Source organism: Zingiber officinale, chromosome 7A (assembly GCF_018446385.1).
Source record: "Zingiber officinale cultivar Zhangliang chromosome 7A, Zo_v1.1, whole genome shotgun sequence".
NCBI lineage: Eukaryota > Viridiplantae > Streptophyta > Magnoliopsida > Zingiberales > Zingiberaceae > Zingiber > Zingiber officinale.
The window spans coordinates 98544865-98559520 of NC_055998.1; the positions used below are offsets into that span (position 1 = coordinate 98544865).

Below are 14656 nucleotides of genomic sequence, written 5' to 3' on the forward strand. Positions count from 1 at the left end.
TTAGATGAATATCCAATCGTAATGGATATGAGATTGAAAGTTGAAAATCTGATGGAAATGAAGATGAATATAATAAATGAAAATAGGTATGGAAATATAAAATGCAATCCAAACCCGACCCATTATTCTCTATCAATTCCTCACGTTCTTTAGGTATCATCCTCTAAGGTTTGATTCGAGTGGAAAATCTTCTTGGAAGAGGGAATAGGAAGCGGATACGAAGAAAAAGCAGGCCCAAACATGAGCTTACACAAAACTATCTCCTAAGAATTAATATCACAAAGCCATGGCCATGTACCATGTGAAAAGAACTGAAACTTAGCCCTTTTTAAGTCCTAAAATGGAGTTCTTACTTGGCCGTGAACTTCCCGAGGACAGATATCATCCAAAACTCAAGAAATGCCCAGGGAAATGACGAGTGATATGTAACCCTGCAATTATATTCAATCAGTCAAAGATCAGTAGAACGGATAAAATCATGTATGTCATGGCTTGCTTATACTGATGAAATGATCATTGCATTCGCAACATGAAAATGAATTAATTCTTCAAATGTCCTCATGAGAGGTGAGGTCATAAGCATTTGGAAACATTGTCTCATTTACGGTGTATAATGTCTCTTTTAGTCTGAATGATGGCTGTGACTCTGTATTTGCTTTGCCAAGATGAGATATTTCACTTTTCTGACTGTGAGGCCACTCCTTTGTGCCAACAGGATGAGGCCTGCAACCACCAAAGACAAAAGGTCACATGTTACACTTGCATTCTGTCATATCAAACTTTATTCATCAAAAAAAAAAAAACGACCATCCAAATTATAAACTGCTGCTGGATCAAGAAATCTCATAAAACTTAGTTTAGAAGACAATAAACTGTCGCCGACAAAGACAATTTTGAGGAAGAACACTAGATATATGACTGTCAATCCATAATGATGAAATGGCTACTTTGATCTAACAAAATCAAACGTTCCCTATACAACTAACTTGCCAAGTTGAAGGCATGTAATTTTCCACTATGATTAGCTTAAGCGAGCTTTCAAATCAAAAAGATCGCTAAGCTGAGGACCTATCTAAAGTGCCAGAAAGATAAGAAACTGAATGCCAATGCTTCCTGTGGAACCAATTCAGCATTGATAGCATTCATACTGAAAAAGGAAGCACAAAATTGACTAATAGAACAAAAGCACATGAAAAAGGCTCATGATAAAAACAAATATCGTACCACAACAAAATAATCGATTGTAATTGTATCAGCAAATATTGTGTATAACAAAAATTCCACGAAGAAACAATATTTCCATGTACAACAGAAAAAACAATATGAAAAAACAGTGGCACACCAAAAATGCATTTTAGACCAAATTATGTTCTTTGAAAAAAAATAAAATCAAGACAGATTAGATTGTCTCATTTCAAGGCTTATGACAAATTGACCCTAGTTGTATATCAGTCTCTAGAGTGCTACCTAGCTCTACCAGTTAGTTATGAATTTGTTTCAATATTATTTTAAAAAATAAAAATACTGATTAAAAATAAATTGTAATTGGCTGGTGAAGCGTTTAAGGAGCCTACATACAGAATACAATTTTTCCTTAGATTTCAATGGTATTGATCCCTTTATAATTTTATAAGAAAATAATATGAACTGATGTTTATAGGATGAAACTTGAAAATAATTGTAATTAGCTAATCTTATTTTTGTTTAGTCTCTTTATACTTTTCTGTGGAAATAATACAAATTGATCAATACAGGTTGAAACTTGAAACTGATTCCAATTACCTAACTTCATTTTTGAAAGCTGTAACTTGTTCTACTTGTATTGCTCTCAAAAATCAAACTTACAAAGTTTGCAGCCCAAAGTATACTATCATGTGTATAATCACTGGGTTGTTTTAAAGAAGCCAACTTAAGAATCAAAGCCCATGACCTAGGATTCAACAATCAAGCATTCATGATAATCATGATTGTGATCCCAATCCTCAGGATCTTACCATAAAAAATGACTTAAATTATTCCAAGTGGAACCGAAGTTGCACTAGGATTTAATGAAGCTATGATATGCAATCTTATCTTATGTCAGCTTACCATTCTTATTAGTATCTCAATACAAACAACTTTGACTAGATAGAATATCTTTCCATTCAATCAGATCTTTTAATCATTTAACAAAACAATTTTTTGTGTGTCGTATTACTTGAGAAAGAATTCAATTATATAGGATTCTTTTTTAGCACTAGTATTTTTTTTTTTTTTTAAATTGTTGTCATTAGCATCCAACTTATAGTAACGCCATTGTTCCTAATGTCACTTCCAACTTCACCATCTTCTCCTAATCTTCAACCACCATTGCACTTCCAATGCCAACTCACATTGTTCACCTACTGCACCTTCACTTTTGATCCAATTTAGTTAAGTCCAATTTTTTAAAAACTGAAAAAAAAAAAAAAGGTGAAAAAGTGATACTTAAAAAATTATTGTTAGATTTTTGTTTGAAAAAAAAGGAAGCCATGTTAAGTGAGGACCCTGCCATTTAATTGAGATCTATTACAAGATTAGGATTCACTGTTTATTGCAAGAGGAAGTTACAAGTTGCTAGGAGAGACATAAGTGCAACTCATCTCACCAAGTGAGTATGAGACAAACTATGTGGCAATTTCAACTTCAAACTCATCACGCATCATCTTGTCTATATGAGACCAATTGACTGCTAAACATCTCAAGGAGCTCAACAAAGCAATTGAGAACTATAAGGAGTTCAGTAATTTGTCTATATGTTTATCAAAATTTGTACCAAGTTCCTTTGATATCAACTATCAGGTCTGTCACCATCAGGTTGTCCAAGCCTCGCCCATTCTTAAGTCCATTTTGCCAAAGATTTAGAGCAAAACAAATGAGATATGTAGGTCGAAAGTAGCTGTTACACTCGGTTCGGTGATAGCAAAAATGTTCCCCTAACACTCAAGAGAAAATTTTAAAGGACAAGAAGAATGAAGGAAAAGACAAAAAATGATAGCCTAGCATAACCCTTGTATTTTCTTACATGATTGGATAAACACTTATGTAGTTAAATAGCTTGGCTTCAAGTTAGATATATTTTCATGTTTTTGCATTACACACTTACCATTAGTCGTATTGTGTACTAAGTCCTGTTTGTGTACACACTTTCTATTTGGCTGTTTGTTTGTTTGTATGTTTATCTTAATTTGGAACTTAAAAGTCTTTTATTCCTTGCCCTACCTTTTATGACCTTGAAGCTCACCTCTTTAACTTGACAAGGACTTAGGACAATTATAGTTATGTTTGCCTTTTATTACCTTTAAGCCCACCTCTTTACTTTACTCAATAAAACTGAACCTTTATATTTAGGTGTCTTTTATGACCCTTAGGCTTAGACTCACCTAACTAGAGCTCAGTAAGGATTTAAGCCCTTCTCTTCAGATTTATCTTTTAAGCCCGCTTACCTCTTTAATTCAACTCGATAAAGATTTATGTCCTTTCTATCTAGGTTGACCTCTTTACTTGAGCTTGTGAAGGACTTGTAAATGTCTTTTATGGCCCTGAGGCTCTTCTCTTTACTTCATCTCAGTCAATGTGCATTCCTTATAAATTCAATTCAAATGGCATGTCCTTAGTTTGTCCAAAATGCGATGATTAAAATTATCAGTCAATCCAAAATATTTCATAATGTAGTTTTATCATTTCCATTAATCTTTCATCAACTTGGCATGGATTATATTAGTGCAAGCCATTGAATTGTTTTATCATTTCCAAAATCTTCTCATACATTAGATGAATAACAAAAATTTAGAAGTAATAACTCTACATAATTATACAGAATTGAATCACCTGTGGTGGTGTGTAGGCATAAAAATTGTAGACATTGGCATGTGCCATATTCTTAAGAGTTTCTTTCCTTCCATAATATTGAGCTTAACCCTCTTTGTACCCCCAAAGGAAAAAAGAGAGAGAAGGGAAAGGAGAGAAGGGAACAGAGTGGAAGAGATGGGAGGAGTAAAAAGGTTGATTAGTTGGGTAATTGGAAACGAAGAATACATAGTATGGAAGAATAAAATGTACCTAGCCCTATTTGAAGACTCTATTCCAGGACAATTATCCACAACCACCTTCCAGACCTCTACAATTATCACCACTGCCACCTCCCCCCACTACCCGACCTTCATCTCAACATCGTCTATCACCCTGACCTCTCTCTCAACCTACTATGCTGCTGCAACATTGATCCTGACCTTTTTTTGTTCTGATCTCAATTTCCCACCGCCTCCACAACAGCAAGCACCCTACCAACCTCTTCCTGAATCTCCATCCTGATCTCCTCTTCTACCACACCTGCTTGCCTAACTTAATGCTCTATTTACTCTGAGATAGGGATGATAGAAAGGATGGATTACACAAGAATTGAGACACTTTCCTCTGTTTACTTATTAAAAAAATAATAGACTGATGGATTTTAAATCCATCCCAGGATTGATTTTGCTGCATTTTTTTGTCCACCCAGAATTAGGAGAACCAACTTTCCACCCTTCGACTGGGCCTGGTGCCTAGTCCTTTAGACCCATTAAATTCATATCCTGCACACTTGGTCTTTAATCCACTTGTCATTCAGCAAAACTTGAGTTAACAGATCGTAGCAGCCATCACCTCAGACAATGCAATCAGTGTCGCTGCGAGTTCAAAGCCATGCGATCTCACGGCGAGGCCACAACCTTACCGTGCATCCTTACAGTGAGGACGCGATCTTGCCGCAAGGAGGTCAACGATGGCCTCATCATGAGGTCTCTACCTTGTGGCCTCACCGCGAGGTCATGGCCTTGCTGCAATGAGGTCGTGACGGCCATGGGGAGGCTGACAGCAGTAGCAGTTCGCAATTTGGTGGATGGATAGTAGTGGTCCTAGCAGAGTGGATTCCTTGCCCTTTTCTCTTTACTTGTTTACTTTCATCTCTTTTTTTTTCTCCACCTTTCTCTTCTCTTTCCCTAAGGATATTTTTTCACCACGAATTCCTTTCCTTCCTTCATCCAGCATAAAAAATGCTCAACTTTTTCCCCTTGCTTGACCTACACCCTACTCAACTAGTCAACCACCATCGTGAAGCCGGTGAAAAATGCACTCCCATATAAGAGTCTACTCGGTACCTTACTCCCTCCCAATGGTGTGGGTAGTCGTGGGGGCTGCCAGAGTGACGGATTTCACCTTTTTGCAACATGCAACATAGTCAAGCACCATCAACCCATTTTACCTCTGCAGCCACACACACACACACAAATGCACGATTTTGAGACAAATGAATTGAGCTAAAAATTCATTTATGGAAGGGACTTTTATCCCTTTGCAACAAGGGTCCTAGGTAAGTGTCCTGAGAGTGCCTCAAAAAACAATATACCACTACAGAACACCTTTCTATCATGAGTTTTCAATGTTATCTTCCTTTGTTCTGTTGGTTGTCTTCTCTCCAACCTCCTAAAAGGTAAATTGCCAACCAAATAATTAGACCATATTTTAGCATGTGATATATCTAAAGGAACAAGATCTTTATTTTACACCTTCAACTCTCTATCTTGACATTTGGTGTTGGCTTGCATGAACTGTCCTATAAGCTCCCAAGTATAGTAGTTCCGAACTAATTCCAAAAATTGTAAGTTTACTCACAAATTCAAGCCCAGCTTCCTGACAGGTGAAATTCATTGTGTTGTAGAGCACTAAAATTACTGCCAGGAATCACTGCTTAAATGGAGACCCTTTGGTCATTGCATGTAGTTTTATATGACCAAAGAATTTCAGGAGGCTCTTTAACCCAACCGATCCCAAAGTCAGCTAACCCTTGTCTTCACCTTAGTCTGTGCATTGGTTTAGAAATACACTACTTCAGCATTCCTCAACTCACTGTAATATTCAGAAAAAATAAATTTTTAACTTTGCACAGCCCCAATAATAATCACCAGTTATTTGGGCAGCATGAACCAAGTTAAAATGTTCTTCCATAGAAATTTTCCATTTGACTCGGTGATATTACTGACAAGCTTAACCTCTATTCCCATGGAAAAAGGTATCAACTTCCACAATTAAATATTTCCACTTTTCTTCACCCTATGGAAAAGACTAACCAATCAACTCGCTACTCAGACAAGACTAATCAAAATCTAGAAGTGACAACTCTACTAATGGCTGACAAATTATTTTGACAAACTTCTATTAAAAGTTGCATTCTATGACAATCCAATTGCCTTTGAATGCAACATCAGCCAAAAACATCCCATCATTATAATTATAAATGATAAGTTCCTAGCATCAATGTGATTTCCACATAGTCATCCATGCACCTCCATTAAGGCCGCCCCAAAAAATGAGCATCTTAAATATCATATGGAGTATGACCTTTCACATATCATTGATCAAGGTTCACTTATAAACACAAATCTGTAGCTTTTTATGACAAATTCTGCCTTCTATATGCACAAACTCTACCTAAGGTTGTTGAACTTTATATCAAAGAAGTGTTGTACATGTCATTGCTTTGACACATTCCCAAAGTACCAATTTTTATGTTTATACACCTTTACTGATACTTATTGCACCTTGGGAAGATGTTAACATTGATTTTGTCTTGTGCTTTGCTCACTCAAGGAAGAAAAACTCTATTACAGTCTATTATTATGGTTGTTGGTTGTTGGTTGTTGATCAGTTTTCTAAAATGTCAAACTTTGTTCTTTGCTATGAGACTTTGAATCTCATGATATTAATCTCTATTGTAAAGAGATAGTCAAGTTAGAGTGCCAAAACCTATTTCATTCAACTGAGATCCAAAATATGTTTTAGCATTTTTGGCACATTATGGAGAGAGCTTGGTACTTCACTTCAATTTAGCTCTCCTAATCATCCTCGGATACGTTTTGAGGATGGACAAACAATCACTGTCAATTGAAGTTTGACAAATCTCTTAAGGACGTTGGTTGGTAAGAATCTTTGCCAATGGAATTTGTTTACCTCATGTTGAATTTGCTTACAATACGTCTTAAAGTCAAACAATTGATCAAAGTCCCCTTAGAGTGGTTTATGGTCATAGTCCAACAAATCCTCTTAATTTGGCTCCTTTTTCAACCAGTCAAATTTTTAATGGCGATGTCAAAGAACAAACAAAGAACATCAAGAAAAATCATGAGCAAGTTCATGACTGCACCATCAAACAAAATAAAAAAATACAGAGTTGTTACCAAGAAACACTGTAAGCCCGCAACTTTTAAAAAAAGATTCAGTTTAGGTTCATCTCAAAAAAAAACTCTTTCCTAGAGGTTGTTTCTCAAACTCAGACCTCAAGCTTATGAACCATTCGAAGCCTTTCAAAGAGTTGGTGAAAATGCATACAAGATCCAGAGAATATGGACTTTAAGCTATTTAATGTTGTTGATCTTATGCCTTATTATGGAAAAGATGAAGATGAAAATTCGAGGACAACTAATTTTCAATTGAGGGGAAAAGCATGAGATCTGCAGATACAACTTTTCATTTTTCTAATCCTCCAGCGCCACTCTTCCGATCACCTGATTCTCAATCTCTTTGATGGTAGAGTTTGCATGACAACCAAAACAACTTAGAAAGCACACCATAGCTACATCATGATTAATCCAACATTAGAAAGAGTTACTATGGGAATGCAATCATGAAGCTATTCTAGTTTCTAATGTTGATTGTCTTAAAATGCTTATTAAAGTGTCATAGGTACTGAGATTGCATGGCACAATTTTTGTTAACATCATTTACTCTTTTACTTGTTCTCTAAGCTTCTAGAAAAGTGTTATAAACCTTTGGAAGGCAAGTTTTTTTCCTGTCTTTTGAAGAAGAGTTTCTTCTTATCTATTTAATGTGTTTAAGGAGGATTCCTTCTCATACTTTTGAAAGTGATTTCCTTCATAGTTACCCTTATTATCTTTTCTTGGTAAATTCCTTTAAACTAGGAAAGTTTTTCTTTGGTTTGGTTGGCCTATCAAGTATAGCATCAACAACTATCTTCTAGACGACTTGTTCTTTCTTCTCCATCCAATGTCACTTTAGTAAATTCATCCTGAACCTGATTCCTTTATTATATTATTTATTGTAGACATGGTAACCATCTTTATCAAATATAAATATTTTTCTTATTTTGACTGTTAGTATATATTTTCCCATACTGCATGTGTTATACAATGAATCAACTGTACATCAATTGCATACACTTTTTGCACCTTGATCATCATTGTCGGAATATTTTCCATTACGCTCAAAGAAAATTGGGATTGGCAGTAAAATCGTAAAGGTGTTAGTACTAATGTATTAATAAGAAGCACTTGCACCATCCTTCATATGAAACTTCATCAAGAACCAAAGATACACATCAAGACCAGATAAGCATCTTCAATTAAGGCAGTCTACTTTAATAGATAAATATAATATATAGTATGCATCCTTTTTAAGAATACAACCTACATTGTGTTCAAAAAGAAGCAAGCTAAAATCATCCTAGCTTTTAGGAATTATGAGCGATGGAACATTTCTTTCAACTCCAATAACAAAAATTTATTACTTCATATTTCAAATAATAAGTGAGCATTTCTCCCAACTCCCAATAACAAAATTTCATAACTTGATATTTCAAATAACAAGACCAAGAAAATAATCTATTTAGTCATATCATCATTATCATCATCAACAAGCTATTTTTTAGTCATATGAAATCTTATCAAAGGAGAGCCTTGGTAAAGTTGTTGCTGTGTGAGGTCACGAGTTCAAGTCTCAGAAACAGCCTCTAGCAAAACAGGATAAGGTTGCGTACAATAGACCCTTCCCTAGAGCTTCGTGCACCAAGTTGTTTTTTTAACCAACTCCACCTAATTGGATAAGGTTTAGTTGTTATTGTATGAAATCTTATCACTCCATTTAGCTCTATGTAAGACTATCACAAAAATGTTCAAGTCATTTATAACATTTTTTTATTCCATTAACTAAACTTTTTTAGGGCAAACATAAAAAAGGCAACCCTTATTCTCATTATCATCAAAAAGGCTTTCCCATTTTGAAAAAAAAATATCAAAACGGAGCCCCATTTTGTAGCATCTTTGGCTAAAGCTCCTCCAACATGTAGTTAAGATTTAATCTTATCAAATACTATTATTAGAGTAAGTTTTGATCACAACTGCTATATTTGGAGTAATTTTGGCCTATGAAACAATTTTAATCAAAATTACTCCAACATAGAGCAGTTGACCAAAATTACCTAGAGGGGCAACTTGGGCCAAAATTGCTATAATTGGAATAATTTTGGCCAAAGTTGCTATAACAACATTGAAACAAGGGTATTTAGGGATATTGAGCGCCCTTTTGATATTTTTTCAAAAGGGAGCACCCTTTTGATATTTTTTCAAAAGGGAGCACCCTTTTGATGATAACGAAAATATGGGGTGCCCTTTTAATTTTTACCCTTTTTTTTTGTCTCCTTCCACCCTTACACCTTCCACATTAATCAATTCAAATTGTTTTAAACAGAAAATAAGAACAAAGTATATAACTTACATCAACACTATTGGAAATAAATTCAGATCAAATAGATAACAAGATCGGTGGATGAGATTGTGCTTGGTAAGAAGACTAGCGAACAAGCAAAATTTTTCCATAACTCCCAAGGAAAGTAACTAAAGCAATCCTATGTGAAGAAATGTAGCTCATTATGAGGTACGACTATTTTTCAGCCTTAGAAGTTCACTCAAAAGCAAGAACCACAAAGTTTATGGATTTTTAAGTGCAGAAAAATAAAATTGCCACATGCTAAAGTATAATCTCCAACGAAGGAATCCTAAGCATGCATAGCACTTACCTCACCCAATCAACCGAAGATAAAATAGAGTAATCAGATCCAGACTTGTTTGGACTAACTTCTGTGGTATCAACGTGTTGCATATTATCTATGAGATTTGGTGGAAGAAACAGGTTAACCCCATCAGAAGGCAATGATTGCAAAGGTGATGTCTTTATCCAAGGATTACTCCCATTCATACCAGCACTGTATGCACCATATGTGATTTCATTCTGCAGCACGCCATCATGAACGGGCAGTGGAGGCTTAGTTCTCAAAAGTGCAGGGTTCCCCTTCATGCTCTGTGACAACAATGTGTTGTTTAATAATGGATTTGGTATATCATCTTGTTTTAAATTCTGTTGTCCCATAGCCAAAAGCCAGCTGGAAGGCCCGCCTAATAATCCCATTGTATTCTGACTCTGTGGAGTTTCCCACATCTGCCACATACCCTGTGACTCATCCACATTCACCATTAGTGGCTCCTGATACTTTAAGGTACATGAAACTGGGCCAAAAGCATTCTGCTTTTCTTCTGAATTTTGAAATCTTGAAATTGGGCACTCAATTGGAGAAGGTTTGGATATGTTTACAGAAGCAGAAGCATTCTTTAAGACATGAGGCTCAGCCATATTATCATCAAGAAAATTAGACCGTGCATCCAATGGAAAATTATCAAGCTCCTCAGAAACTGGACCAAGCAAGGATATCATATCTGGGACATAGCACGGGTCTTCATAAATTTCTGCTTCATCTGATATAAAACTTTGTGCTGAATCCTTAATGTTAGTAAATAAGGTGCTATTAAATACGCCATTAGGTGATGTCATAGAATTGAAAGGCAATGGTTGCACAAAATTAACTGAATTATCATAAGAACTGTTAGGAATCAATGTTTGATCCTTTAAGTCCATATTCTGAGCTTCTACTTGACCATGATTGTTTTGACATATCAGATTAGTTGACTCAGAGTTTGTGGAAACAGGAGCTGAATGGGTAAATAGTTGATGCCATGGTTTCTTTAAAGTAGATTGACGTGGTTGCACATAAGAATTCATCTAGAAATGAAATCCAATGATCAAAATGAATAATTATCAAAAACAGGAAAATTATGTGTAGTATAATATACATTACTTACAGGCTGATTAAGATTGCTCTTTGTAACTCCACTATTTCCACTTGACATAGCATTAACAATTACATCTCCAGCACCTTGAAAATCTCTTGCATTTTTGGAAGAAGGATTCATGAAGCCTGCAACTTGTTTGATTGGTTTAGTTACAGAACTAGTTGGGTTCTGCATATTTCTCCCAAAAAGTATGGAACTGCCAAAACTTCTTGCAGAAGATGGAGAATTGCCAGTTATATGACTAGAGTATTTTGTTTTACTTGCTGTCACCTTATTTCCATGTGAAGCTTCCATGGTGTGTGATTTTGATATCAATATTGTGCTTCCCATTGAATCCTGTCTCTCATTGTCAGTCTTCTTGTGGAACTCATGTTTTCTCTCAGTAGCCCAGCTCGCTCGCTTCTCTAAATCCTCAACATCAGAATTGCTTTTACTAGATCCCCTATCCTTGTCCTTTCTTCTCTCATCTCTTTTTTTATCTGCTTGCTTCCTATTGTCCCTTTCACCATCAGGAACAGAGCTATTCGAAGTTTCTCTCTCAGCCTTCACGTTCTCATCTCTTAATTTTCTTCTTTCTTCTACCAACTTCGCAACCTCTTCTCTTTGCTTCCTCTCTTCCTCTTCCAGCATCTCTCTTTCCAACTTGGCCTGACGTTTCTCTTCAGCTTTCCTTTTCATTTTCTCACACCTGTTTTCCTGCAGGTTTCCTCCATTATCCCCTCTCCTATATAGCACCCCTTTACGGTCTGTGTTAGAACCATCTTCTCTTGATCTATGTCTGAAAATCAATCTACAAAGCCATCTAACACTGACAAAAGAAAAAAATAAAACCGAAAATCAGATTGAAAGAGAAGAAAACTAAAAGGGCAAAAAATCACCAGTGAAAAAAGACCCGACTTGATGTTTCTCTGGGCTTGCGAATCATGACTCCATAACCATCTATAATTCCCCATAAACTTACTGAACCATGAGCTCCCAACTGAACGTGGAATATCCAAGACGGGCCTTTTAGAAACATGACCACAGTATGAGCACATGAACCGGCCTCCAGCAGGATTCTGGTCTCTGTAAGTGGTGTGACAATTCCGGCATCGGCGGGTGGCAGTCTTCAAAAGCTGTTGCATTTTGATTGCAAGCGCACGCTGCCGCTCCTGTTCACGAGCTGTCCGACAGGCCTGCCAATAATTCAGCATAGGCACCACTCCCTTGTACCAGATGAGGGTCACGACGAGGATGCAAAGGCAAGCGATCCGAGGAGAAGTGATCTCGAAGCGGAGCCCCGGAGGGAGGAACGGCGACATGCCCCAAAAAAAGAGAACCGGTATCAGAAGCCAAGGCAACAAGGTGGCAATCCTTCGCGACCACCTCGGAACCACACAAAGTATACACATTATTCAACAACCAACCTACGAAATCCCACACGTCTTCCCAAACCTCCGTCCGATCTGAGCGTGCTCGACCTCCCAAAAAACCGCAGACCTTTAAGAATCCCCTAATTCTAATTCAGCAAGAAACCCAATGACCGAAAGGATAATCCTGAAGCAGCCGCAATCCGGCGGAACCCTTAATCAAGCAAGCAATCGAGAGGAAGAGCTTCCTCGAGGAGTGCAAGCACCGACAGGTAAAGCGGGAATGAGGAATCAAAAGGGAAACGAAGGAACAGGGACTGAAGCAGTCGAGGTTGCTCACCGTGAAAACCCTAATTCTGGCTGGTCGCCCCAATGGCTGGGCTCGAAGGAGACGTGTAGGAGAAGGAGAAGGAGAAGCGTCGCGACATCTTATTTGGCTAATGGGGAAATATCGGTTTTCATTATTATTTATTATTTGATTTTTCATGTCGGTCTTCGGCTCGGTCTTTATTTCATAATGTGCCTCCTAGTAACTTAAATAGCTAAAAGCAATCCAATCGGAGCAAAGCGAGTTAACCCAGTCTAAAATGTTACATTGGCATGGAATTATGCAATCCAATCGGAGCAAAGCGAGTTAACCCAGTCTAAAATGTTACATTGGCATGGAATTAATAACAAATTTTTATCTGTAATTTCAAAATTACTTTCCAAATAAACATTTCAACTGCTGCATTCATTTTGGTTGACCAATTCAATAAAGAATTATTTATAAAATAAAATAAAGAAAAATAATTTTTAAAGAATTTGGATAAATGGTAATAAATATTTTAAAATCAATTTATAATTAAATATAGAATAATTTTTTTTTAAGAGTATCAAACCATATAAAATGATAGTCTAGCAATTAAGATATGCAAATTCTCACGATATTTTTCTTATAACTGATGTATATAGATTATATATATATATTATTTTGTATTATTTAATATACATCTTTTTATATTTATTGCTCATGATCTATGCTTTTACATCTTTTATAATGTTAATTTCAGTATAATTACTATTTTACATTCAGAGATTTGCTTAGTGTTTATTTTCATTTGCAGGAGTAATTTGGAGCGGAGAAGAATTCAAAAGACGCAAAAGAAGATCATTTGAAGAAGACTATGACTTAACCATGCCTCCCCCGTGGTGAGGAAAACAAAGGATTGGAGTGCCTAAGTCTTGGGGCACAAGCTACAACAAACTTTCAGAGTTAAATTGGACAGGGGTCATGCCATTTTACATGGTCGGGTGGAGACTCGGAAGGGTGACCATGTCATTTCATATGGCCAAAAGGTGGCCATAGGTCTTGCCCGTGCCATTTGGCATGGTCAAGCACATGATACAAACCCTGGTCATGCCAAATGGCACGATTAGGAGGAAGTCCCCAACACAGAAGCTATTCAGGTCGTGCCAAATGGCACGACCATGAGCCAACCCATGTAGATTTTCAGAGTAGAAATGAACTTGGATGTGCCCTGAGGCATGACCATGCCTTCAAAAATTAGAAAAATATAGGTTTGAAGATCAAGTCGTGTCAAATGTCACGACCGAGAAGGTCCAAACATAGCAGTTTCTGTTGGTGCAGCGGGCCGGCAAGAGGGGAGAGGTGAATTACCTAAAACAAAAAAAAAATAGCCTCCTCATTCTTTCAACTCTTAAGGTGCAACAATAATAAATAAAAATAAAAGAACATAATTAAATAAGAAACTCAGGGATTGACTTGGTTACAACCTAGGTGGTTGAAAAGCTCAATCAGAATCTCCTTCTCTGAAGGCGAAGAAGCCTTTTACACAATAAAAGCTTAAGTAGTTGCTAGAAAGTTAGTACAAGAGTTGATTGATTATTTCCTACCTCCAGGGGCCTTTTTATAGCTCCTGGAAACTCTATCTACAACGTTGAGGGCGTCTCCCAAGGGGTGGAGGGCGCCTCCACCGAAGCATTTGAATAAATCTTTATCCAAATGTGAAATGATCATGTTGACTACTTTGAGGGCACCCTCAATGGCCTTGAGGGTGCCTCGGATGCTATGGAGGGCGCCCTCCTACCTGAAGAGGTGGAGGCGCCTTCAACACTACGTTGAGGGCGCCTCCAACTTACTTTTCCAGCTCCTTTTAACTCATTTACTTCTTTCGAAGCTCCGATCGCTTGGGTAATTTCGGCCAATCGAAATAGGGTTCACCCAAACCCAATTTCTGGCCTTCTCCTCTAGTAGGCTTCCGCTCCGGCTTCTCGTCCCTTGAACGTCGCGTACGTTCTTCTCGTCCACCGATATACTCTTCCGCAGTTCTT

General features: G+C 37.0%; 1 protein-coding gene across 1 annotated transcript; it reads right to left on the minus strand.

The window, feature by feature from the left end:
• Positions 1–469: 469 nt before the first annotated feature.
• On the minus strand, positions 470–12752 carry LOC122001874 (stress response protein NST1-like). The gene is made up of 4 exons (XM_042556848.1): positions 11871–12752; positions 10983–11781; positions 9866–10902; positions 470–723 (listed from the first exon to the last, which is right to left on the minus strand). Exons 1-4 carry the CDS (start codon positions 12362–12364, stop codon positions 549–551), a joined length of 2505 nt encoding a protein of 834 aa, XP_042412782.1. The 5' UTR covers positions 12365–12752; the 3' UTR covers positions 470–548.
• Positions 12753–14656: the final 1904 nt, after the last annotated feature.

Coding starts and splice junctions, on each gene's coding strand:
- LOC122001874 (XM_042556848.1), bottom strand. CDS start 12,364: ATGTGTATACTTTGTGTGGTTCCGAGGTGGTCGCGAAGGATTGCCACC. Junction 11,782..11,870: donor CAAGCCCAGAGAAACATCAA/GTCGGGTCTTTT, acceptor TTCTTTTGTCAG/TGTTAGATGGCTTTGTAGAT. Junction 724..9,865: donor TCTTCGGTTGATTGGGTGAG/GTAAGTGCTATG, acceptor TGGTGGTTGCAG/GCCTCATCCTGTTGGCACAA.